This window comes from Microtus pennsylvanicus, chromosome 15 (assembly GCF_037038515.1).
Source record: "Microtus pennsylvanicus isolate mMicPen1 chromosome 15, mMicPen1.hap1, whole genome shotgun sequence".
Lineage (NCBI taxonomy): Eukaryota > Metazoa > Chordata > Mammalia > Rodentia > Cricetidae > Microtus > Microtus pennsylvanicus.
In genome coordinates, this window is record NC_134593.1 from 33,607,149 (window position 1) to 33,633,944 (window position 26,796).

At 41.1% G+C, this 26,796-nt stretch overlaps 2 protein-coding genes across 4 annotated transcripts in view; one reads left to right on the forward strand and one right to left on the reverse strand.

The window, feature by feature from the left end:
• The first annotated feature begins 258 nt into the window (after positions 1–258).
• Positions 259–19,557, forward strand: Esd (esterase D). Its single transcript, XM_075949465.1, has 10 exons — positions 259–352; positions 4,061–4,109; positions 5,834–5,908; positions 7,384–7,472; positions 8,907–9,005; positions 9,793–9,917; positions 14,042–14,161; positions 15,424–15,522; positions 16,231–16,398; positions 19,331–19,557. The coding sequence occupies exons 3-10, from the start codon at positions 5,841–5,843 to the stop codon at positions 19,409–19,411; spliced, it is 849 nt and encodes a 282-aa protein (XP_075805580.1). The 5' UTR covers positions 259–352; positions 4,061–4,109; positions 5,834–5,840; the 3' UTR covers positions 19,412–19,557.
• A 4,462-nt stretch (positions 19,558–24,019) lies between these two features.
• Lrch1 (leucine rich repeats and calponin homology domain containing 1) overlaps positions 24,020–26,796 on the reverse strand; it is a 184,990-nt gene continuing 182,213 nt past the window's right edge. For 2 of the 3 annotated variants that reach the window (XM_075948993.1, XM_075948992.1), the window contains one exon: positions 24,020–26,411. In XM_075948993.1, the coding sequence (XP_075805108.1) occupies positions 26,301–26,411 (111 nt within the window). In that variant the 3' untranslated portion in view covers positions 24,020–26,300. The remainder of the gene's footprint in view (positions 26,412–26,796) is intronic. The other variant, XM_075948996.1, reaches the window with a different exon arrangement.

A 26,796-nucleotide genomic window follows, 5' to 3' on the forward strand; every position in this document is an offset into this window, starting at 1 on the left:
AGCCCAGAGGGCGGGGCCGCGGAATGGGAGCAGCCCTGGAGGGCGGGCTGCAGGGGGGGGGGGAAAGGGAGGGCCTTGAGGGCGGGGCCGTGAGGAGGGCCCAGAGAGAGGACAAGGGAGGGGCGTGTCCATGGGCGGAGACTAGAGTGAGACCCTCCTCTAGGGGCGTGTCTGAGGGGGAGCCTAGCCGTAGGACCCGCCTCTAAGGGCGTGTCTGAAAGGGGCAGAGCAAGCCGTCCTGGGTGGGCGGGGTCATAGGGGCGGGACTCTAGGCGGACTTGTTAAAAGCTCCGCCCTTCTTTTCTGGCCTTCGGTCTCCCCACCCCCACCCCTGGAGCGGTCTCTCCCCGAGGTAAGAGGGGGTACCCCCGGCACCCTCCCCGGCCTGGGTCTGGGGGTGGCCGTCCGTAGACGCCTAGCCGTGCGGCGGTGATGGCGGCGGCCCGAGAGTGGTGACGATCCCTGCGCCGTCCCGCCGAGGCAGGGCTGGCCTCGTCCCGCCGGGCCTGCTAATCGCATTAGCTCCGGGAAGCTGGAAACAATATGTGACCTGGGGCGCCGCGCGCGCTTGCTGGGAAGCCCGGGTTGGTGGGTGGAGTGCCCGCTAGTGCAGCTTGGTGCAGCGCATTCCGCTGCGGAGCTCCCGCTGCCGGGAAAGCATTTTGTCCCGGAACCCCGCCTGGGCTGCTGGCGACGCCACCGGGGCCCCGGCGACCCTTCACCCTGAGGCGCCGTCGGGAGCGCGCGGGGCCCGTGCACCCCGGAGCTGGAGCCCGGTGCTCACAGTTCAGGTGTCTGTTGTCCTCGGTAGGTCGTTCCTGGTTGGGTCATCAGAAAGATGGCATTTACAGTTTTTGAAAATTAACAAAAGTTGCTATCACTTTTTGTAGGCCCTGTTAGGCCTAAAGATGAGCTACTTAAAGGCATTCATTGAGAAAGAAGTTAAGTGACTGAACACACAGCCTTCTATAACGGTATTGTTTGTAGTGGAACATACTAGTAAGAAAATAGACTAAGTTTAAAGTTATCTATTAGCCATATATAATTGCCGTTGTGGTAGTGGAATTTATTTATTTATTTATTTTTATTTTGTAACTGATGCATGCCCTAGAACTCACTTTGTAGACCAGGCTGGCCTCGAACACAGAGATCCATCTGGCTCTGCCTCCTGACTGCTGGATTAAAGGCACGCATCACCAAGTTCGTCTTGCTAGTGCGGATTTTTAAAGTTAAACTTTGAGACAGTCCAGATGTCAGTTAGGCTGTCCAGGCAACGGTCTGGAAACAAGCCAGAAATAAGAAAGGAAGTTGACTTGAAGATGAACAACCTAAGTTTAGTTTTAAATGTGTGGGGTTTTACTAGCTGATGATAGACTGGCCTAGCAATTCTGGCAGTAATGCTTACAAGTTTGAAAATAAGAAGGCAGATTTAGATTTTTCAACCCAGAAACTAGTTGAGTTAGGGGGGAAATATGTGAAGAGAGCAAGGAAAGGGGCACGTGGGCGGGGGCGGCTGGGTGTGTGTGTGAGTACCTGAAATAGAGTGTTTGGCCAGAAGAGGCTTTGAGTAAAGAAATGCTTGCCAGTCAGTACTGTTGAGTTTGTGCCCGCCCCCGAGCAGCCGAAAATGTAGACTCATTGTGAAGCTGCAAGTGTTGCCTTCATTGTCAAAGTTCCTTGACCAAACCCTAAGCCTTGTGGCGAACAGATGCAGTCACAGGTTGCTTAACAACTAGGCTAGATCCTGAGAATGTTTTCTTAAGAGGGATCATTTGTGAGTGAGCATCCCAGAATGAGTTTAGGCAAGCCTAGATGGTTCTTTGACTATAAAATATGGTCTGCGATTCTAACGCAGTGGTAACGACTTGTGTATCTCCACAGAAAGGTGCAGAAGGACCTAACGATTCTGGTAGTAATGCGTAAAAATTTGAACATAAAAAGGCGGATTTAGATTTTTTTTTTAACCCAGAAACTATGGTTGAAATTTAGGGAATGTGAGTTAGGGGGAAAATATGCTAAGAGATCAAGGAAAGGGGGGAGGTGCTAGAGTTTTGGGCAAGGAGAGACTTTGGGTAAAGACATGGTAGTTATTACTATGAGTTTGTACCAAACACACACACAAAGCAACAGAAAGTGCCTACTCATTGTGAAGTAGGGAAAGTGTTCATTGTCAAAGGTTTTCTACCAAACCCTAAGTCTATGGCAAATAGTCATACATTGCTTAGCAACTAGGCTAGGTCCTGAGAAATGTGTTCATTCTTGTGCGAGCATCCTAGGATAAGCTTAGACAAGCCTAGATGCTACTTGGGCTGTGGACATGTACCATGTATAGACTATGGTAAGCAATTCTAACACAGTGGTGACTAATTGTGTATCTCCACATAAAGAAGGTGAAGTAAAATGTGGTATAAAAGATAAAAAAAAATAAAATAGGGTGCCAGGAAAAGAATGCGTACTGCAAATGGAGCTTACAAGTCAGGAGTAGCCCTGGTGTGCGGCAGTGAGTGAATGGAAGTGACCCCGAATGCTTAGGATGTCTATAGATTTCCAAAATCTATTGATTTTAGAGCTGCACTAAATTTACTTTAAAATATCTTACTGATAATAAATCAACCTTAGCATACTTTAACTTTTTCTTTTATAAGCTTTTTTAGAACTACTTAACATTATAATTATGCAAAATATGTTACATTCTTATTTTATCCGCTTTTTGTTCTAAGTTTTACAAACTTTTTATAAAAACAAAGACCTGTTCCCACAATAGGCAGTGCTGATTGCACAGGGTCGTTCCGTCAGTATTCCTGTCTCCTTCCCCATTTATCCCACTGGGAGATCCTTAGGGCAGTACACATACTGTCCTCTCCCACAGTAGCAATGCCTTCTCCCAGCATCCCTCATGTGAGGCCTGCAGGAGGCTTTTATTTTTAGGAGTTGGAGAGGAGAGTGTGTCTTGTTTATTTTCCCTTTTAGTCCTAAATTTGATAAGTGACTGATGACCATCATATTTCCTCTCTATTAATAAAAACCTTTTTGTGATGATATTTCATTTGTATTTTAATAAATAAAGCTTGCCTGAAGATCAGAGTGTAAAACAGCCCCATTGGGCAGTCTTACAGACCAGGCAGTGGTGACACACACATTTAATCCCAGTAGCCACACTAGTTTGCCATAGAAAACTGGGCGGTAGTGGTGCACGCCTTTAATCCCAGCACTAGAGAGGAATATAAAATGGGAGGAGACAGCTCCCAGTGTCAGTTTCATTCTGAGATTCCTGCAGGCAGCATTGCCACTTCGGACTGAGGTAGAGGTAAGAGCCAGTCAGTGGCTGGCTGTTTTGCTTTTCTGACCTTCAGGTTGAACCTCAATTTCTGCCTCTGGGTTTTTATTAATCGTGCTATACCTTTTAGTGTTTGTTCTCATGTTTTTAAAGAATTAAAGATCTCACTGAGCTTTGCTAATGGTTCTGTTAAATCTTTCACTGAATGTTGTCTTCCCTCTACAGCTATGTGTGTGTTTGCGGTTTCAGCTCTTACAGCATGACCATCATATATATCATATGTCCTTGACTAAACTGTTTGGGTGGAAGTTCCATCCCAAACCCCCTCCCCTGGGAGTTGCCTCAGTCCAGACTCCTCCTCCGAGATGCTCAAGACTACTCCCACAGGATATTTAAACAGCACCCTAGAGAACAAACATGTGGTTTTCCGGTCTTCCTTCCCCGCTCCTCTCTGGGGGGCTGGAAAGTTATCCGGGAGCATTGGTATCATTAAACCTGAGCTTTTTCTAATTCGGTCTGATTTAGTCTGATTTGGGTTATTACATCAGCAGAGAAGCTTATCGGGTGCAGAAACTTTTCATAAATCCTCTCTGTGCCGACTGTGTCTATTAAGGAAGACTAAGTAAGGGGTTGAAGTATTCATCCGTCAACTATATTTCCGAGGTCAACAATCACCTCCCTCAAAAGAGTATCTCTGTTGGGAATATGTCAGTGTGTATAACCTCTGGGTAGCCTGTGCTGTGGTGGAGTATGTTCTGATTACAATCTGTTTCTTCTTTTTAGATCCACTGCCCTTTGGTGCAGACAGAAAGAACAAGTAGCAACTTAACAGGTAAATTTAAGTGTCATTATTTGTGACTCAGTTAAAAATGATAATAGTATGGTTTAAAGCAGTTGTTAATTTTCACACAGAAAAGTTTTATTGAAAAATATAATTACCTAAATATAATCACTTGTTTACTAGATTTAAAATTGAACTTATAAAACAAATAAAAGGAGAAAATGTTAAGTTTTTTTCTCTCTCTTTTTTTGGCATTCTACCAATTTTTTTAAAAAAGGTTTTAACCATGTTTCTTCTGGCCAAGTAAAAAATTCTATTTAGAATTCAGTTACAATTGGAAATAAAGTATTTGTGGCTTATTCAGATAGGCAAGTAACAGTTTCAAATGGTACAAAAAAGTATCAAAAATGAAGTTCAAAAAATTACTCGTCAGTTCTACAAATCACAATGATTAGGTACTTCTTGGGTACCAAATATGTGCTCAATGTGCCATGTTTTAAGGAAGTAGATGTAGTTTCTGGTAAGCAAAGGAAACAAGACTTCATTATAGAATCATTTAGCAAATCAATTGCATTCCCCAGTCTCGTATGTGCATAAAATATATATACTGTCTACCTCTGTAATGTTAATGTTTTAGGAACATGACTGAGAATAACTGAAATTTATATAGAATAATAACATGTTATGGAATAATTTGCCATTTAAGAGTTAATATTTTGTAAGTTAAAAACCAAGCTATCTATGAACAAAGGGTACTTTCTCTATGTGTAAGTACCCTAACTCTATAGAATTGGTTCATCTGGACTCAGAGAGAGAGAAAGAGAGAAGAAAACAGAAAGCTCATGGTCCTCTCAGTGGCAGGGCCACAAAGCAGCTACGAGTAGCATCACCGATGTCGCCCACCAAGTTCAAATCACATTCCTCCAATGTACAACTAAGTGTCTGGATTAAAGACAAGGGTGGACATTACTGTCATTTAGAATTGTGCAAAGGCATTTCCAAATTTGCTTTTCAAACTGATGTTGCACATCTAAGAGTAGCCTGGAATAGCAGTACCCAGTTACATCACTGAGAAGACCACCAAGAGTGTAACACCTGCTTCTGGTGTCTCAAGGTGCTGGGTGTAAAACCTATTCCTTTATATTTTAAGTGGTGCTTCTAGGGGTGGGAGGAAATCTTTTTGTGAGGTGCACACCAGAATCAGTTGATTCTTTTCTGTGTAATAGGTATTTATGATTAAAGAATATTCCAGGTTTTTCCCATGCATTTTCTGTTGAAAGGTAATATGTATGTTTAAATTTATCTTCATGTGATAACCAGATTCACTGAAGAGAAAAGGAATTCATTGCCATGCTTCAAAATTTCCTGACAAGCTCTTCCTTTAATTCATAGCTGAGAGTTTGTTTGCTTGTTAATTTGTTTGAGAGGAGAAATATTGATCAAAGATAGCTTGTCACTTTCTTGCAAAAACTCATAAGTTGAGTAATGGACGCACATATAAAGATGCCTGTGATGCTGGAAGTGCTCAGTAATTTTCTAAATTAATATAACTTAAGATCTGTCTTGAAAGACTGTCAGACAATTACAACAGTAACAACAACAAACCTCACGGATGACATACCAAAGTACTGATATTTTCTAGAAACGAGTGTGGCTAGCACACCTGTGAGTGTGAAAACAGTTGTGTTTAGATAATGGATCCGAGAGCAATTCTGTCTCAAGGATTTTAGGGATGAAATGCCTTTCAAATGAATGGGATTCATCCTCACCCACAGGAGGAGAATGGCACTGAGGCAGATTTCCAGCAGCAGGTGCTTCGGGGGGCTCCAGAAGGTCTTTGAACATGACAGGTAAGCATTTAGGATGCAGTTGTAGAGACCTCTCATTCAGTTTTATTATGTATTTTGTTATCATTTTAAATAAAACTTCCACTTATAAACCTGCCTGCTCTGTCCCATGCCCACTGTGTATCTGAGAATTTCACCACATTTAATTGTTTCTGGCTTGGGCACTAGGAGAAGAAGGAGAGCCTGCAGACGATCTTCAAGCTGTGGCTTGGTGGTCTTCTAAAATTTTCTGGAACTTTATCTGTGTTGCTCTTAAAAATTCAGAGAACATCTTCCTTGTGGATCTCCTAATATAGCAAAGAAACCTAGACTTGATTAAGTTAGCAGCTTAAACAGACATATTTGCTTCTACCACTGTCTGAAATCTGACTACTGTGTCTTAGGTGAATGCATTAAACATACACACATACACATATGCGGAGACAAAGAATCAGAGGACAGGAGCTAAGAACAATATTCCAGATGCATAAATGCAGATAGTCACATACCACATAACTTAGCAAAGGTTTAGTCCTTTATCATCGTATGGGGAGCATGGCAGGAGGCAGGCATGGTGCTGGAGAAGTAGTTAAGAGCTATATCCTGACCTGTAGGCAGAGAGAGAGAGAGAGAGAGAGAGAGAGAGAGAGAGAGAGAGAGAGAGAGAGAGAGAGAGAGAGACTGGGAGGGGGGCAGGCATGGACTTTTGAAACCTCAAAGCCCACCCCCAGTGAAACACTTTCTGCACAAGGGCACACCACTTAATCCTTTCAAATAGTGTCACTCCCTTGTGACTAAGCATTAAAATATATGTCAGTGGGGTCATTCTTTTTCAAACCACCACACCCCAGAACTCACCTGGTGGAAGGAGAGAACTGATTCCCACAAGCTATCCTGACCACTACACAGGTACCATGGTGTGTCTACCCACACGGTGTATACTAACTCACCATGAGGGATAATTCTAGAATTCTTCAACTGCATGGTTTAAATTGTCAGACTGAAAAGGCTATCCAGCGCAGAACACCACAATGCTATGACGTATCAGAGCACTGGGAGCAAAGAAAATTTCTAAACGTTTAGAGGAGAAAATGGATTGAGATTTTATTTTAGGATACTGGTTAGTTCATGAGCCATACCCAAATCAACACTTTAGTGCCCAGAAGCAAACGTAGAACTGAAGAGCCATGGTTTTAGAATTCATTTCTTATAGAAGTTGCTTTGGTGTGTCATACTCATTAGAAATACAGACTTTTTCATAGAAATGCTACATTGGGCATTACATTTAATTTTTTGAAATTTATTCAACCTCAGAGCATAGGCTCAGTCTACTAAACCGGCTTCGGTATATTTCTTAAATGTTAGTACTTACTTTAAATGTTAAATCACATTTTAAAAATTCTTTACTGTATATTCTTCCTTTTTAAAAATTGTTAACTTAGTTTCTGTCTTGATTAATGAAGCACGTTACTACTTCTTTGTGGTTGTTAACATTGCAGTGTTGAGCTGAAATGTAAAATGAGACTTGCTGTCTACCTGCCTCCACGGGCAGAGAGTGCCAAGTGTCCTGCGCTCTACTGGCTGTCTGGTAAGTACTTTTCTTTGGAATTTCATAAAAGCATTTTGTCTTGCTTTTGATTGTGACCTATTTATCTATTTCTTGAGTCATTTATAAAAATCTTCAGGTGGGGCTGGAGAGATGGCTCAGTGGCTTAGAGCTTGTGGTTTGGTGTTTAGAATTCACGCCAGGCAGCTAGCAACTTCTTATAACTAGAGGTCGAGGGGATCTCATGCCCTCTGCTGGATTCCGAGGGTACAGGTACTTGCACTCACACATGCACACAATACACACATAATTAAAAAGTAATAAATGCTTTTAAAATTTTAAATTTTATCCTACTCCATTTTATGGCTTTATCTTGAGAATAATTTCAGACTTAAGAGAATTACACTTTTAGTTCCTCTTCAATTAGACTAAGTCACTTAGCTGAGAACATAAAGTTCAGTACTCAGTGATAAGGGTTTGGGAAACTTATACGTAATTTGTACCCGTCCAATCATTTCTGGAGTTTGCAAAGACTCTAGCGGTCAAACAGAACACAAGGATGCATGCATTAGAAAGCAGACAAGAAACTTTCTAGATGGGCTGAATGCTGAACTCTGGTCTAGAGCAAAATATTAGGTCTCACGAGTATAGTGGTATATTATTTGTGTTTTAATAAATAAAGCTTGCCTGAAGATTAGAAGGCAAAGCAGACATACTAGTCAGACATACAAGCCAGGCAGTGATGGCACACACCTTTAATCCCAGGAGTCAGAGGCAGCTGGATCTCTAGGAGTTCGAGGCCACCCTGGACTGCACAAGATTGGGTCTGTCTAAAAGAGAAATGGAGCTCACACAAAGGTGATCCCAGCACTTGGGATCCCTCACCTTTAATCCCAGCACTAGGGAGGTGGAGACAGGAGCAATATGGTGGAGAGAGGAATATAAAGGGGAAGAGACAGGAACTCACTGGAGTGTGGAATCTGAGATTGGTGAACATTGCAGGATCGCCCCTTTGTTCATCCTAGCTTTGGTGGAGGTAAGATCTCTCTAGTGGCTGGCTGCTTTGTTTTCCCGATCTTCAGGTTGAACCCCAATATATGTCTCTGGGTTTTTGTTATCCGTGCTACAAAAGAGCATTCAGTTATTTTTAATGTTACTTGTAACTTTGTGTCTTATTAATTTAATACTGTTTATGAGTAGGCTTAGTCTCTATTCTCTTGTGGGCTAATAACTATAAATGTTTTATAGTTAATTTGTAGCATATGCATTTGAGTAAGCTTCATTTTTGCAACTATTCAGATATTTAGCAGTGACCTTTGGAAAAGTGCTCCGTGTTAGGTTCCGCTCGAGCATCACTGCTAGTTTACTTGGTCACTCTCGTATCAGTCTTCAGTAGCTGATTTACTGTATGTACAATATTAAAGCTCGTGGAATAGTCACAGTGGAGCTTGACATAACAACCTTTTTCACCTTCAGGTTTAACTTGCACAGAACAAAATTTCATAACCAAGTCTGGCTTTCAGCAAGCTGCCTCAGAACACGGCCTTGTCGTCATTGCTCCAGATACCAGTCCCCGTAAGTGTCCTGTGCAAAATGCCTTACAGACATCTAAGTCTTCGTCTAAGTTGTAAGTAGAATAATGCCCATTATATAATTCCTCCAAGTTTTGCTTCCATTATCTTTTGGTTATTCAAACAACATCATGACTCTAAAATACCATACTGGGAGTAGATTGGGGAAACTGGATGAAATAATTCCAGAGAACATTAGGGGACATTTTTAGCTCAAGATAGTGATTTTCACCATTGACATCTGTCTCCTCATAGTGAAGAGAATTCCAGAAGTTTCAGTAGTCCAGGAGGGTCGTCAGGGAAAGCATCACAACACAGTCCTGGAAAATAAAGAGCACATGAGCTTCTTGTAACGGAATAAACATACGTATTTTCAGAATGTGTAGGAGGATGTTGAAGTTAGGGTAGCTTGCCTTGCTTCCTGAATTCTTGTTTGGAAGTCTTCCCTCTCACCTCATTGGCCAGAACAAGTGCCATGTACCACTCAAGGGAAAAGGACCCAGAAAGCTGAATCCCTTAATGTATTTCAAAAAGTAGAGGAGAGTTCACAGTGTTTCGTGAAAGCTCCACTGTGTGTTGATGCACATCTTCAGTGGACAGTGTATGTGGTGTGGGGGTCATTATCTTACTAAGTAGCCTAGGCTGACAGGCTGGGCGATGAGTGAGTACCCTGTCTCAGCCTCCCAAGTGCTGAGATTGTAGGTAGGTGCCACTGTACGTTACTCAAAGTGTTACTGAGCATGGGGAGCAGCCGTAGAGTGGTAAAAGTATATATACCCTTCCCTTGCTAGGTGGCTGCAACATTAAAGGAGAAGATGACAGCTGGGACTTCGGCACTGGTGCGGGCTTCTACGTGAATGCTACTGAAGACCCCTGGAAAACAAATTACAGAATGTACTCTTACGTAACCGAGGAGGTAATTCCTGACTGATGACCACTGAGAGTTTAGTTTTCATTACGGAGCCCTTCCAAACCTGAGAAGTTATAGGAATGACACTGGAAAACCAATTTTAATTTAAGAAAAATTCCAAGGTCTGCTAATATTATAATTGTAGGATTTTAAATGTTTTTTTTTTATAATTATGTGTAGGTCTGTGCACACTTTCCAGGTTATCTGAGAAAATAACACATGACAAGACCTTCATGTTCTGGAGCCAGTTCAGTTAGGTATCTTATGTAATAAGCAAGGGCTTGATTGGAAAGGGCAAGTGGAAAAGCATGACTTCTTTAGTAATGTTGATATGCAGTGTATGTATTTTCCTGGATTTTAATCACATATATCATAAAAACTCAGAAACAGTTGAAATCTTGCTCATGTATAGTTTGTGGTGAGTTGTTTGTTGTTTTTGGTGCTGGGGTCAAACTCAGGATCTCATGCATACTAGGCAAGAACTTCACCACTGAGGCACCCCAGCACCCAGGCACCCATAATTTAACCCTAAGATAGCAATTATGCTTTGCTATATTCTGAGCTTTTAATTTTTTACTTATTTTTTATATAATGATTTATTGGTGCGGTTTTTCCTATTAGCGTTTGTCCATTGTACATTATCCTAGGTTTCAACGTTTTCATACAAGCAATACCCTTGACTTCTCTGCTCCCTTACTGCTAGTTACTCCTCTATCAGACATGCCAGCCTGCAGCACAGGGCCACATGCATCCTAGGATAGCTACGAATACAGCCCAACAAAACAGCAAACTTACTGAAGGTGTATGTGTGTCTGTTTATTCTTAAGTGTGAGCTCTGTAGAGGACAACATCGTGTTGCATTTGCACACCCTGCTTTCTTCTTTCACGTTATATCACATAAGTGATTTTATGTATCTAGGATCCACAAATGAGAGAAAACAGGATTTATCTAAATTTGCTTAACATGTTAATCTCCAGTTATATCCATTTTCTTGCAAATTACATAATTTTATTCTTCATGGCTGAAGAATATGAACCACATTTTTGTTACCCATTCTTCTGTTGATGGACACCTAATTTGATTTATAATTTAGGTATTGTACAGTAAAGATTGATGTGCAGATGTCTCTGTGATATATTGACTAATGTGTGGGTCCTAGGATTCAGGCTCAGAATTGTCAGATTGTCAGGCTTAGAGGCAAGTGACTTTTATCCTCTCACTAGCTCTGAGCACTTTTCAATGAAAAGTATGTATCAATTCCTGTCATTTTCTTGTTCTTTGTTTGTTTATCCACTATTATACCATGGCTTATTCTTTACTGTAGCCTCATGAATGTGTTTATTTTTCTTCAGTACATAGGATTCCTTCATATATCCTCTATAGTAGATCATCAATTCTCTAAACTGTTAATTATGGAAGGTTTTTTTTTCTGTAATTATGAAGGGATAGTTTGGCTGGGTATGGTAATCTGAGTTGACTATCATTTCATTGTGTACACTGTGTTACCCCATGCTCTTCCAAGTTTCAGGGGTTCTGTTGAGAAATCTGATGTGTTATGGTGGGCTAGTATGACTTGGTGCTTCTTATTGCTGCTTTCAGTGCTTTCTGATCTCTGTACTCAGTTTCAGTGATGATGTGAATGGGGAGGTTCTTTCCTGGTCTTGTCTGTTGACATTCTAAATGCCTTCTGGGTGAATCTGGAAGACCATTTCATCCCTAGACTTAGAAATTTTTCTGCTTTGCTTTTATTGATTATATTATTTATGTCTGAGGTTCTTCCTATTGTTCCATGAGTCATAAGTTTGACTTTTTATTTGTATCCCAGAGATCTTGTTTGGTTTGTCTTTATCATTGTCCAAATGTTCATATTCATTTATTTCATCTTCTGTCCCTAATGTTCTGTCTTAAATAAGCTTTATCCATTCTGCAGGTGAGGCTTTCTACTTGTTAATTTGTTTAATCAAGAACTTTTCATTTTAAAATTTCAACTAGATTTTATTTCAGTAGCTTTCCTTCTATTGAATCCTTCTTTCATATCTTGTATTGATTTCCTTGTTTACTTTGCTTACTTATGTTCTTTAATTCATTTAGTTTACTGTTTTCTCTTGATTTTGTTAATCATTCTTACATTTGTCCTTTTGAATTTGTCTGAGATTCTATCTAAAGCACTCTGATGGAATCCACTACTGTGGAATTGTTTGGGGGTTTTTGTTTGGTTTTGGTTTTCAGGTGTCATACTGCCTTAATTAAATGTGTCTCGTATTCCTGCCCATTGGAATTTGTGTACCTATGGTTACTTCATAGATTTTATTATATACATCATAGATTGGATTGTTTACTTTCATGGGAAGAATTTGCAAGGTTTACATGGGGCAATGTTGTAGGATTGAGGTGTCTTTCCTCCACAGTAGACTGAGATGTAGTTCTTGGCTAACCCCTCAGATCACTTGATCAATAGTACCAGGCATAATTCTCAAGAATATTGTTCACCACAGAAGCAACTACAAATGCTAGACAGGTCCACTTACAAATATAGTTGGTCATCTATTTAACTTTAATATTTGAGTCATAAAGGAACAAAGGTAGTATGGGGTATACTAAAGTTAAGACTCCAAAAGAAATATGCTGAGGAAGTATATGGATTCGTGTTTGAGCAGAGGAGAAAGACATCAGGAGGGAAAAGTAGAAGGAATGGGGAGCCTTGGAATATTGCTAAGATCCCACGGGGATTAAAGATTGTTAAAGCTACAGGATGCTATAGTTAAAAAGTAAAGAGAGAGAGGGAACGAGGTAGGAATGATGATGCATCTGTGGACGGTGCATAGGGAAAATTCTGTAGAATAAAACGGGTGCAGAAGTTAGTGGAACACAGGACAATCCTAAAACTACTTGAGCAATAGAAAACATAAATTTAGGAAATGTGCAAGAGAGAATATATTTAAGATGTAAAAATAAAGTCAGTTAGTCTTTTTAAATGTAGCATGGGTCAGTAATTCTTTCTTGGTAGGGTGGGTTTTGCATTGTTTCACATGACTTTTCTGTAGTGGAGGTGCAATTTGTATATCCAGTTCAAACCTGGTGAGTTTTCAGTGGCCCAGTGGAATTTGAACCAATACATTTGGGCTGAGTTTCTTCTCTCTAGAGCAGTGGTTCTCAGCCTTCCCAATGGTGTGGCCTTAATACAGTCCCTCCCTCATGCTGTGCTGACCCCAACCATAAAGTTATTTCATTGCTACTTCAGAACTGTGTTTTTCAATGGTCTTAGGCGATCCCTGTGAAAGGGTCCTTTGAACTCCCCCTCGGGGGATGGCATCCTACAGGTGGAGAACCCCTGCCCCCTGCAAGCTAGCAGCCCTCGGCAGGGAATGCTGCTTTGAGGGTGATAGGCACTCAGTATTCTGCATATGTTAGAGGTCACACTTTTCTGGCTGTTGCCCTTTTCTTGGAATCCTTGTCTTAAGGCTCTGGCTGCCTTTGACTGTGGTCCTTCCAGTCTCCATGCACTTTCAGACTATGTTATTTTAAAATTTTATCCTATTCGCGTTAGCTGGATTTTATAAGTATTTTTCAGTATTAGTCTAATTTGAATGATTTCATAATTTTCCATGTACTTTATACTTTTTCTTATGTAAGACATTTGTGTTTTGAAAACGCTTTTACCATAACAAATACCTTCCTGCCTAGCTTTTCTCCGTGAAGTACTCATTCCTTATAAGATTAGCAGCATTAGCTGCTAAGCCTGAAGATTGAGTTCTACAGCAAGGTAGAAGCCACCTGAAGGAGAGAGCTGGGCTGTCACAAGTTGTCTTGTGGACTCCATAAGGGGCATAGTGCAGATATGCGTGGGGACACACACTAAGTAAAATAATTACGGGGGCGGCGGTCAGAATGTTTCGAATGTTCTTCTCTGTCATGTCCTTAACTTTATCCATTGATTTATAAAACATCTGGGCGCATATTTTTCAGTGACATATTAGCAACCGTTGTCCACCTGAGGGTTTTTCTTGTAATCCACACCAGTTCAAGCCACTGTGCTTTTGATCTGCAGCAGATCACCCTGCTATTATAACTTTGGAAAAAGTCTAATATTTCCTCTGAGATCTTAATCATATCATTAAATTCTTTCTAGCTTCCACAACTCATAAACGCCAATTTCCCAGTGGACCCACAGAGGATGTCTATTTTTGGTCATTCCATGGGAGGCCACGGAGCTCTGATTTGTGCTTTGAAAAATCCTGGAAAATACAAAGTAAGATAACAATAAGCTTCATTGATAAAACACTTCTGGAGAGTAATGGGGATGTTCAAAGACTGAGATTTTGAACTGGCTTTAGAATCAGTCAGGGATTAAACATTTCTTGGGTTGGGGTTTCGGGAAGTACGCTGAAACTTGATCACATGTGATACATGCTATACAATTATTATCATAGGAATTGCATCAGAATGGTTCTTATTGGCCTGGTAGAAGTAGTAGAAATACAGCTTATATTTTCATTGCTCTTTTTCGGACTGTAGGTTTGAACATATTTTCCCTCAGGATTGTTAGTCTTGATTACTGTTATTATGTGACACTATCTATCATTGCTTCAACTTGAGAAACATCTCTGTAATGCTGAATTTGATTGCCTACAGTGGAGAACATTCATATTTTAGGATTTTATGTTTATGAATGCTCTGAATGAGGCTGAAATGCAACTTGGTTGAAACATATCTCTCACATCCCTGATTCCTCATGCCCTAAACCCCTACCTCACACCCCGCTTTATTTAAGGCTTTGTAGATTTTCTTTTCTTTTAATGAGACAAGATTGAAAAGCCACAACTGAAATACTAAATTCATCAACTGAAATAAAGTGTGCTTAAAAGCGGGATGCGTGTTTTAAAACAGGGTGTTTGGCATCTTGAGATGGTTTCATCTGTTTCCTTCCTTTGGGAAGGCTGCCGTCACTTTAGGCATTGCTGCTGAGATGCAGTGATACTCATAGCAGCTCCCTAACCCAACACTGGAACATAAGGGTGCAGTCAGCGAATTTATTGTCTAAGGTAGAAAGTGAACTTAAATATTTTATTAACTTAATTTTTTGTTTCTTTTTTAAAAATATGAGTAGTCATGAACTTGTGAACATTGAGAACTCTAGAGCTGAGAAACACACTGTTGCCCCACCGAGACTTGGCGTTGTGTGTGAAGGCAGTCCTCCTTGCTTCTGTGCGACACTTAAGAGAAACACCTCACTTAACGAGAGCTTCACTAAGGGAGACATCAGTGTTCATATCAGCACAGATCGGTTTTCTGCAGGAATGAGGAGTGGAAACTCTGAACACAAACTGACTTGTAAGGCATGGTGCGCACGAAGCACTTCAGCTAGTGAGCTTTTGAAATAAATTATACAAAGTGTAGTATGAAGAGGCCACAGTTGCAGGGATTTTGTGTTAAATCAGAGTTGCAAGTTGTATGCATTCATATTTGATTAGCAACATATAACTTATTCTTAAATTTCCTTTGTCTCTCAAGTCTGTGTCAGCATTTGCTCCAATTTGCAACCCAGTGCTCTGTCCTTGGGGCAAAAAAGTTTTTAATGGATATTTGGGACCAGATGAAAGTAAATGGAAGGTAGGTGATGTTTAAGAAATACTCATTCTTAAATTTTTAGGTTTGTTATATATACATCTATATGTATATGTCTATATACCACGTGTGTATTTGTGTGTGTATATATATATATGTGTGTGTGTTACATAATCATATATGTTGACTATTGTATAGTTAACTCCTGCATGCTCGTGGGGTCTACATCTGTAGATTAAACCAAAAGAAGCTGTCATTTTAGTCACATTTGTAGTTAGTTAACATGGTCAGACCTTTCCTCATTGTCTCTGTTCCCTGCTACCTCACCTTGACACTGTAGCAGGTACTAGGAGTAATCTGTAAGTAATTTCCAGTACTAGGGAAGGTATGTGGGTTGTATGCAAACATCGCTATTTATACAAGTTATTGAAGCATTGCCATGTTGACATCCTTGGATGGGTTCCACAGCCAATCCCCAGATGCCCGGGGACAGCTATGTAATAGTAACCTTGGTTTTTGGTTGTTCTGATCATGGAAGTTGTCCTGAGGCTGCTTTCTCTGATGGTGATTGCTTTCATATTTCTAAGTTACCATTTACTCTAAATTAATTTTACAAAAATTTAAATTGGATGTCTGACTGATTTAGGCTAAAAGTTAAAATAATTTTGAGTTTAATTTTGCTTCTAGTATAGTATATTCTGGAAAATACTGTTTTGGACACTTGTAAAATTTTAATATTTCTTCTGTTTATAGGCGTACGATGCAACCTGTCTCGTGAAGTCCTCTTCAGGTTCCCAGATTGACATATTAATTGATCAAGGAAAAGATGACGAGTTTCTTACAAATGGGCAGTTACTCCCTGATAACTTCATAGCTGCCTGCACAGAAAAGAAAATCCCTGTTGTTTATAGGCTACAGGAGGCAAGTATTGGGAAACCTTTGTTTATCTACATAGCAAAACTTTTAAAAAGCTAGATTATGTACAACATAGATTTCATTTTAGCTACTTGAGGACAGAGGATGATGCTGGCTGCAGGAGTCTTTAGTTACATTAAGACATCTGGAGTGAAATGTGTGGTTCCTAAGGCCAAATTAAATAAGAAAGCTTTTGACAGTGAAAAATAATGCAGTTTTCCCCGTTGTCAGGCAGTGGGAAACAAGAAGTGTAAGGCTTGAATGGCATAGTCTCCCACAGACTCACCGCTGGCACTCTAGAATGTGTGCTAGGCTTCATGTACCCCGTGACCTCGGAGACTGACTGTGGTCTCCTACAAGTGCTGCTGTGAGGGGGAGTGTGGTTGGCTTGCAAACTTCCTCTGAAATTCTTCTGACCATCCACTGGGTCACCTTTTTGTGCTGCTCTGGTTTTAGAAATTTTACTTTTAGTTTTTAAAAATACTCAAGAGGTTCAGAATATAATATAAACAAAGCATTCATTTCAAGATGAAAAATGAATACTGAAAATCATATGATCATGTTTTATAAAAAACTTGTTAAAGCTTAAAGGTGCCGTGTCTGACATGTCTACTACAGTGTAACTATGACGAGAAATGCTCAGGTAAATGCAGGCAGTGTGCAGCGTGGCTCCCTACAGTTCGCACCATGCTTTCACGGCACGGACTCAATGTGTGGTGGAATCAGGACTGTTAAACAAGATCATGGCCACAAGTTCTGGCCCGTCTTCTTTCTGGCTTTTCTAGGCAGTGTTCTGAAGAGCAAAGGGATGAATTAGAGCTAGCACAAGGGGAGACTGGGTGTAGCCTGCTACCTCTCTAGCTTTCACAGAGTTCGTAATTCCATGTTTACAAGGGTGGTTTGATCGTATGGACCATATAAAAATGTGTGTGTATATATGCACATTCATATTTATCTCCACTTATTAAGTCTCTGTGTGTATTTCATCCTTAAGTAATAGCATTTTTTTTTTAGGATTATTTGATTTTAACTCTCTGTCTGTGAACAGGAGCTGGAAACAGGTTTTATATAAAAAGAAAGACAAAAAGACAAAAATGACTGCAGTTCTGTGCATGCTAACTGTCTTCATTGTCAAGTCAGATGTTCTCAGTTTATGTTTACGTTTTGTCAGTTGCCAAAGAAGATTGAGAGGAAAGGACTAGTTCATGAGGATATTTATTTATTTCATTTAGTTTTTAATCTGGAGCTTTGTGGCATCTAAGTTGAAAAACCGTGATATGCAACAGAACTCTGGCAGTGTTCAGACACTCTGATTATGACAGTAGGACCTTAGATGCTCTGATTTTAGTTACTGAAGTTACAAAATGGGAAGAAAAGTTCAGTGGCCTAATGCTGAGGAAACATCCAGAAATAGCACCCCCTTCTTAGAAAAAAGGGGAAGGCTAGTCTTTCTGCTCAAGTCTTAGGGCTTTTTTGAAGATTCGGGGCTGTTTTGACCTCTGCCCATCTCTGCTGCTGTGTGTAAGGTCATTATCTAGCACTAGACTCTGACTGGTACATAAGCAAATGAAGGTCTTTCACGGCTCTTCTTTATTCACTCGAAGTTCAACCTGAGCCTTTCTAATTGGGTCTAGACAGTATGTAGGGAGGTGCTACCTTTTGATGTGGAGATCCATAGTGTGTGGAGCACTGCTTCCCTTTTGAGAGTTGACTGAAGACAGAAAGAATGGGTTTACATTCTCAGAGCCAGCTTTCCTACTGAGCGTTTTTCCATTTAGAGTTTGGAGCGGAGGAGAAAGGGCCTTAAGTGTCGCTAAATATAGGGAATTACACAGCTGCTTGACAAGCCAAACTGACTAGTTAGTTAGAGAATGTAGTGGGAGGCGCTTGGTTAATAAGCTCAGTAAGCAGAAACTGAGCCCTACCCAAGATGGCATGCTTAGCCCCAGTTGTCTACCTTCGGCAGAACTCCAGTAGTCAGCGTGTTCTCTTACCTCTTGTTGACACTTTCAAAACTCCTTCTTGGTCCCTCACAGCAGGCAGCGGGCATAACTCTAATTATTGAGAAGTTGGAAATCAAGTGGTTCTAGGCCACAGTCTTAGTCATGATGACCTTCCTCTTGGATGCTCTTCCACATTCGAAGACAGGTTACTCTTAAGTTACTGGGACACGGCTGCATTAGAACTTCGTTCATGATGGATCCAGAGTGACCTTCCAGACCTTTTTGCAAGAAAAGAGAACATGTACTGACTCAAGAAAATGTAGGCAGTTCCCTATTTCTCCAGTGAAAGCTTGATATTTTGTTAGGATTGTTTTTATCTTACATGCTTAGAAAAATTCAATTTCCCCATCAGAGACTGTTCAATCACATACATACATACATACATACATACATACTTACATACTTACATACATACATACATACATATATACACACACACACACACACACACACACAAGTTCTTAGACTTATGTCACTTTCAGTTTATTTTGTGGTGCTGCTCCCCAGGCCATTGATATTTTAAATCTCTAAGAAGTTCGTCCAGTCTTAATGTTTTTCTTTCAAAGCTACTTACCTTGTACTCAGAGGAGAGAAGGTTGCATTTCCTTCCCCTATAGCAGTGGTTTTCATTGGAATAGATTCAGCTTGCCCCATTTGATGTAGAGTTTGATGAATTCCTTTCTTCTCAAATAAAAATAGGACATGGGTAAGAGAATTTTTTCTTCCTCTTTCCATAAGGGTACATGTACCCATGTGTGCCTGTGCATGTAAAGGCCAAAGGTGAACATCAGGTGACATGCCTCAGATTCTGTCACTTTTTGGAGCATGTAAAAGCAAATTAAATGACAGGAGAGTTTGAATGACTCATTCGTAAGAGAGACATTTATGTCGGAGTTTCTGAATGGCACAGAACAATGTCTTACTTTGTCTTCCAGGGTTATGATCATAGCTACTACTTCATTGCAACCTTCATCACCGACCACATCAGGCATCATGCAAAATACCTGAACGCATGAATAGCTTCAGGTGGAAGAATCTCACCGGGATTATAAACCTTGGACTACACGGAATTGCTCAGTAAAAGATTTGGGGTTTCCTCTCAAAAGATCATCCTCCTGCAGTTGAATCACTTTTCTGAATAAAGATATCAAACTTTCTGATAGTTATTTTCCACAGTTATTAATTCACATAGGAATTTAATACTTGATAGTTTTTGAGTCCTTTGGAAATCCCTGTTAAATAGCCCCAAGGCTTAGACTGAATACAGTTCTGTTGGAGTGATGTCAGGGTTGAAAGGGAATTCGCACAAATTTCTCACCCTCCAGGTCTCTCACCGTGTCTTCAGGGATTTGATTTTTAAAAGGCATTTGCTAACTGATCATTAACAGGACAGGGAAGCAGGCCCAGGAGACTTTAGTAAACGCACATCATCACATAGCTGTCTGCAGACTTCCTCAGCTCCAGTCCAGTGAGGGTTCTCTTACCTACTGAGCTGAACGCATTGGTAAATACTGGTTTGGGCTTTGTTGAGTCTCTCAAGATTATATACTAAGACCCAATCTGAAAAGAGTCATGTAAGCGGACATGTTACTCTAAACAAACGCTTTCTCCTAGTTACATGGAAAAGTTTAACTTGGTGAGTTCACAGAGAAAGGTGATTGGTCACTGTAAATACCCACACACTCCCTAAAGAACTTAATAGAGAGCCTTTTGAAATATGATATGGAGCCTGACTGCTTTAATAGTCTTAGATTTTTCTGTTAACGCAAAGGTTCTGTCCTAGTTTTCCCTCTGTTGTTAGGGTCAAGCACCGTCAACAAAGGTTTTCCCTCTGTTGTTAGGGTCAAGCACTATGACCAACAGCATCAAGAGGAGAAAGTGTTTGCCATCTGACACGTCCACATCAGTTAATTGAGGCAGGAACTAGCAGAATGCTCTCTACTGACTTGCTCTCTGTGGCTTGCTGAGCTTTCCTAGAGTACCCAGGACCAACCAGCTGCCCAGACTGCCCCCGTGGGCTGGGCCCTCAGCCACATCAGTTGTCATCAAGAAAATGCCCCACATACTTGCCCATAGCACAGGCTAAGAAAGATTCAATTCTGTAGCTATGAATACTACCCCACGTCCTTTTTAATAGGAGTTTTAGGATTTGTGTGTATTTTTCAATTTTGTGTGTTTATGGATGTATGTGTGTGCGCATGCATGTAAATACTCAAAGACCACCTCAGGCATGATCTCAGGAGTGCCGCCCATCTCCTAGAAATTGTTAACATTTATGCTTTGCACATGTCCTGCCAATCACTGGCAACAAAGGTAAACGCCAGTTACAGCCCAAGTGGCCCCTATAGATGGACAGGTAGTCAGGACGTCTGAACTCAAACATTATGTAAGGTAATCCTAACCTGCAAGGACAGTTTCTTATTGATGCCTAATACCTAAATGTAAAAGGAATTTCTACTATCCCAACACACACACCCTAATACCTAAACGCAAAAGGAATTTCTACTAACCCTTATACACACAAACATACACACACACACATTCTCTAAAGAATACATCTAAATAGCTTGATGTAAGCAACAAAAAATGATCTTGCAATACTAAGTTAGCATGTTCTATAAGTCATGCGACAGAATTAGGTTAAAAAGCATTATGTTGGATGAAAACTCACCTCCTCTAAGAAGCAACAGCTGACAGATTGTGTCTTTTAGTTAGAAGAGAGAGGCTTTCAACTGTGAAACCTCAACAAGTTATGTCGGCTTAAAGAAGACCTGGACAGTGACGCCAGATGACATTCCAAAGCAAATGGGAGAACTCTCACAGGTTCCCACCTCTAGATGAAGAACTACAAGCAAGAGGGAGAAAGTCTTCCCCAAGCAGTCATTCATGCAAGCAACACAATATGAACTCAGCAGGTGCTATTTATATATTCAGATATCCAACTATATGTGACAATAATAAAAAGAAGCCACGAATTTGAGAAGCAGAGGGACAAGGATGATGCAGTATCTAGACGCCAGACTTAAGTGCAGGCTTGTCATTGCAGCTACCAGCCTCTGAGGAGAGAGACTGTCACTGACTAGAGAGTTAGGTGTGCTTGAGCACCTTAGCAAGACTGTCTCAGAAAGAAAAGAAGAAAAAAGATTTAAAAAAAAAAAAACATGCTGAAGACGCAGCTTAGTGGTAAAATGCCACCCAGCATGCATGAGATCCTACAGTCAACCTCCAGACCACAAAAATAAAAAGGCAAGCCACAAAGGAGGTGTTTGCAATAGGCTTGTCTGACAAAGCCTATGTAAGGTACCGTACTCACACAAGTTTATTATAACGGGCCAAAAATGTGAATGGCTCTATCACAAGTGTGCTTCATTAAGCAGGAAATGGACAAACTACAATGAAATGCCACTACACACCCTCCTGAATGGCTGTAGTGAAGACAACAGACTCTTGTTGATAAAGCTACTGTAGTGAAGACAACAGACTCTTATTGACATGGCTACTGTTACATGCACTGTTACTGCTGAGGGGTGCAGGTTGGTGTCAGCTAAGTCTGAACATAGTATCCATGCCCCCATGTAACAATTCCACTCCAAGATATGAGCACACAATCAAATGAAAATGGTCGCAGCAGCACCAATCGCAGAAGCCCAAATCTGGAGATGAGCTGGATGTCCATCTGCACTAGGATGAATAGAATTGAACATGTGACGAGATACTCTAATAAAAACGAACACATCACAAGCAGATTTGGCCACACACAAGAGTCAAAGTATTGAGGCGACATTACATATGAACTTGTGACTATTTTACATAAGGTTTCAGACCTGGCCACATTCATCTATGGTAGAAACTGGGACAATGGAAAGGCACAGCAAAGAGGGAACTGGAGCGTAACGGGACGGTTCACTTTGAAAAGTTACCAGGACATACACAAAATTCTTCCACTTTACCCACACATGCTATTCTTCAAGAAAGCTTACCATTAAGAGTATTCTGAGTACTCCATCTATGAAGACCAGACATACACTCACAAATCCTGATGCCTGACACAGGACATTTATCCTGGGTAAAATCTCCAGAGGCGGCAGCAGCTGTTGATTCAATGATGTGTCTCCAAACCCTCAGAGGAGGTGACATGTCACGCTGCGGAGTACACCCTGAGTGGCATACTGGTTTTGAAGACACAAATGAGTTTAGATAAATTTTTTTCCCTGTGAAATTTTATAGTGGAATAATAAGCATGTCCAAACTATGTATCTAAGGTATTTTTGGTTTATTTTTTATGTATGTGCATGAATGCCTTGCCTGCATGTATGTATATACACCACATGGGCTCCTGGGGCCTGTGGAGGTCAGAAGAGGGCATTGGGTCCCCTGGAACCAGGGCTGGGAGAGTTTTGAGTCACCCATGAAGCTGCTGAAGGGACTGAACTGAAGCCACCTCTTCAGCAAGAGCAAGGTTCTTGACTGCTGAGCCGCCCCTCCAGCCCCTACAATAGCTTGAAGTGTGTATGCAATAAGCTGTAAAAGTGGGAAGGATTTTTTTTATTTATTTTGGTGGTTGGGGGTGAACACACATGCCACAGCCCATGTACGGGGAGTAAAAAGACAGCTTTTGGGAATCAGTTCTCTCTCATGTGTAGGTTCCAGGAATTAAATTCAGGTTTCACAAAACAACAACAAAAAAAAAACCAAGACTAAGCCACATCCCTGACCCTGGACAAGATTCTATAGTCTAGACATATATCAACTAGCAAAGGTTGTTCTGGATATTAGCATCAGGGAGTGCAGATGGCTTCCTGCTCAAGGCAATCTTATACTTAGGTCTACTGGGGATATACCGTGTGGAACAGACTACGTTGTCTGTAGAACCTCTCAAACCAAAACTACCTCACTAAACGCAAAATGCCAGGGCTTTTGTATTTGTGATTGTTTGAGCTTTCCTTTTAAAGACTAGCTTCCAAGTCATCAGAAGAATTGGGGCTTTGGGTGAAGAGGAAGTATTGCCCATGCTCCAGTGATAAGAAGAAACCAGCGGAGGTGTGGGGAAACAGAGCACGCGGCAATAGAGGCAGCAGCCTGGGTTCCACTAACACCAGCAGCACAGACACTGAGATCGACAATTAATAAATGATTTTCATAATTCGGGTCAAGAAACTAAGGCATCTTCGAGATGTCTTGATCTGAGGGACGCCCCACTCTCACGCTCATTGTACCCCCTGCCTTATCATAATAAGTTTGCTTTTAGTTTTTGTATAACAAGTAAATTTTAGCTTGGGGGGAAAAGCATATTAACCTGCAGGGAGGGTATATATGTATTCTTCTCCCCACGTGCCCTTTTATCTATTCTCAACCTAGCAGCTGTTCAAAGACCTTCTAGAACTACAGACAGTACTGAACCTTATTTTTTCATATTTATAATAAATTTAAATTACACATCAATTTAGTAAGATTCTAACTATTAAAATAGAAGTTACAAGAGAAATTATATATATATAGTTAGATTCATGTATATTCACAATATATGATTGCTATGATCTATTTGAGCAATGGTACCCTATGTTTGTGTGCGTATGTGTGTGTGTAGTCAACATTAGCATCAGACTAAGTCAACCCAAAGGTGGTTGGTACAAGTTCAACATTTTAATGGCTGTTAAATAATAAAAAGGTTTGCACTATATACATTCTGTCCACTTATCATTCTGTCAGCCAGCCACGCACGTTTCATTGCACATATAAACAGTGTACAAGGATCTTGAAGACATCTTATCCATACAAGAACTGCATTAAAAAAAAACATTTTTACAAAATATTTGAAGCCATTTGTATGATACAGCCAATTCCAAGAAAATAGTGGAAATTAATATCAAAAGAAATATTTTAATTAAAAAAATATCCAAAAGTCATGGTTATTGAGCTTCATGTCATCAAAGATACATGTAAAAATATATTTCAGGACCCCCTGCTGCAAAGCCACGAAGACGCAACATTCCAAATCCTTGTGTAGCTAAGCTCTGAATGCTGCTCCGGTCGAACACACTGTTAAAAACCCTCTCATCTTTACATTGCTACGCCATCTGACAAAACAGGTATTTGTGCAGTAAAGTATTAAAATAGAGTTATGTTAAAGTGCACAGTACATTTGATAGGAAGTAATTTCCTAGCTGCCGGTCGGAACCCCGTGTTCAGAAACCTCACCAACCATGTCCTGGTGGAGGGTCTGTCTCTGTTGAACACACTCCTTCCTACTGAAGTCTTTTTGTACCTACCGTGACAGTCACCCCCCATAGCTACTGTGGCTAATGGCTTTGTACAGAGGTGAAAGTGCAGTCAGCATTCGCAGGCTTTGGACAGATGAATGGCTAGGGTATCCATCCGTACCTACAGCGTGAGTGTGCATGGGTGTGACTGCCCGGTATAGTCCTACGAAGCCTTCAAGGAAGCTCTCGCACCCGCAGGATGGGTTGGGCTCCTCTCCTCGGCTGGCTCCTCTCTAGTCCTAATATGCTTGTCTTTGCTCCCCACTGGCTGCTCATACACTCTGCCTACTTGCCCTTTACCCACACTGCATGGCTGTGCATGTAGCTGCCTACGAGAGGCGCCACGACCCACCTCACTTCCCAAGTTTCCTACCAGACACCGCGAAGCTTCCACGTCTGGTCTCTTTAAAAAGCACCAGCTCCATTACAATAAAAATGAGCCGGTCGACATTTTGGGAGCTCACGCTTTTTGAATGCGGCAGTTGTAAGAAGTGCTGGTTTCCTGACTCCAACTCTTAAGACCCTATAGTTAGACCTTCCATCATCTCCAGTTCCTCATCCATTTCCTCAACGTCTACCTTTGGTGCTAGATGCTACTCAATTACCCAAAATACAGTGCAAAATGATACATAGGCTGGACACGTCCCACTTCTCTGTGTTAAAATGTGAATGTTTTGCGCATAGCAAAAGAAACATGAATCAAAAAATAACCTGTTCACATTTCATCTTCAAGTTTAATATGTCTTTTTTTTTTCCACATAGCTATTTACAAATTACTCTGGGGTGCGCTGGCGATTTCAGTCAGTTCACTCTAAGAGGGGCCAAGAGGGCTGCTGGAATGTAGGAAACTGGATGGAATGCAGAAATATAAATAAGATTGATGTTCCACAAATCAAAAGGTGTGTGTCACCTCCCCAGAATACAGCTCTCTGTCACAGAAGCACGTGTTTCTTACTTAATTTCCCTTTTCTGAATCATATACACCAGGAAATAGGAACACTGAGACCTGGAACTCCTATGTGCCAAAGAGGCTCGGAAATAACTCAGTATTTATAATATTAAAATAAATTGTTTAACCACAAAAAAGCAGTAATAAAATAGTCTCCTAATTTACAATTTGCATCCAAAGGATGAATAACGACTCACTAATAAATAATATTTATATAAATATTTTGTGTGTTGAAAATAGTTTCTCAAAAAAGGCAATGGTCTCAAGAAACATCTTGAAGAAATTTGGTGGCAAAAGAACCTGGTTGCATCCCCTTCCCTGCCCCCCACCACTGATTCTGCAAGGAGTTTGGTTTTGCTACAACAGACACGACTCACTGTGAAACGGTTTGTGCTTGGCGTTTGGTAATGGCGGCTGGTAAGTGTGGAAGGGATGGAGGGGGTTGAAAAGGCAATGGTGTGCTACTCCGATCTCTGCCAGCTCCCTCACTGGCTGTCAGACAACACCTGTCCAACCTGAACCCTGGAGACCAACTCTAAGAGGACCCGAATCCTCCCTTCGGCTGAAGTCTTGTCAACGTAGCTGGTCAGGGAACTGGCAGGTGGCGAGTGGGGGAGCAGTACAGGTGCCAGGGGCAGAGCCTGGGGTCCCTGCTCTGGGTAGAGTCTGAGCCCACCCAGCAGAGGGGGCTGGGCCTCATGTGAACAGAGTTTTTGTGACAGTGACGTCCAACAGCGCTTGAACAGTCATGCCCACTTTGACCAGACCTTTCTCTTCAAGGATGTGATGAGGCAGACAGAGCTTTTCCTGAAAGGAAGAACAAAACACCAGAGTTCAGATGACGGGCCAAGGACGGAGAACTATTGCTACAGTAGGGGAGTTGGGTCACCCAATGGCTATGCCGCTTGCTTCTCTCAGTCCGTGCTCCCTCCCCTGGGGGCCAAGCCATTGTCGATTCCTTTTCTGGGCTTGCAGGGAAAATGAGTTCTCATATGTGAAGGTTGTTTCAGAAAGGTTCTTAATCACACCCAACTCTGAACTAGATCTAAACAAGTAGGAAACTTTTCACTATATAACTGAGTGATACGGAGTTAAAACAAACAAACAAAAAACCCATACACCGAGAATATCAGAGCTTTTAGCCTGGGCAAGAAATAGCGCAAATAACGCATGTTTAAAGGAAATCTCTTAC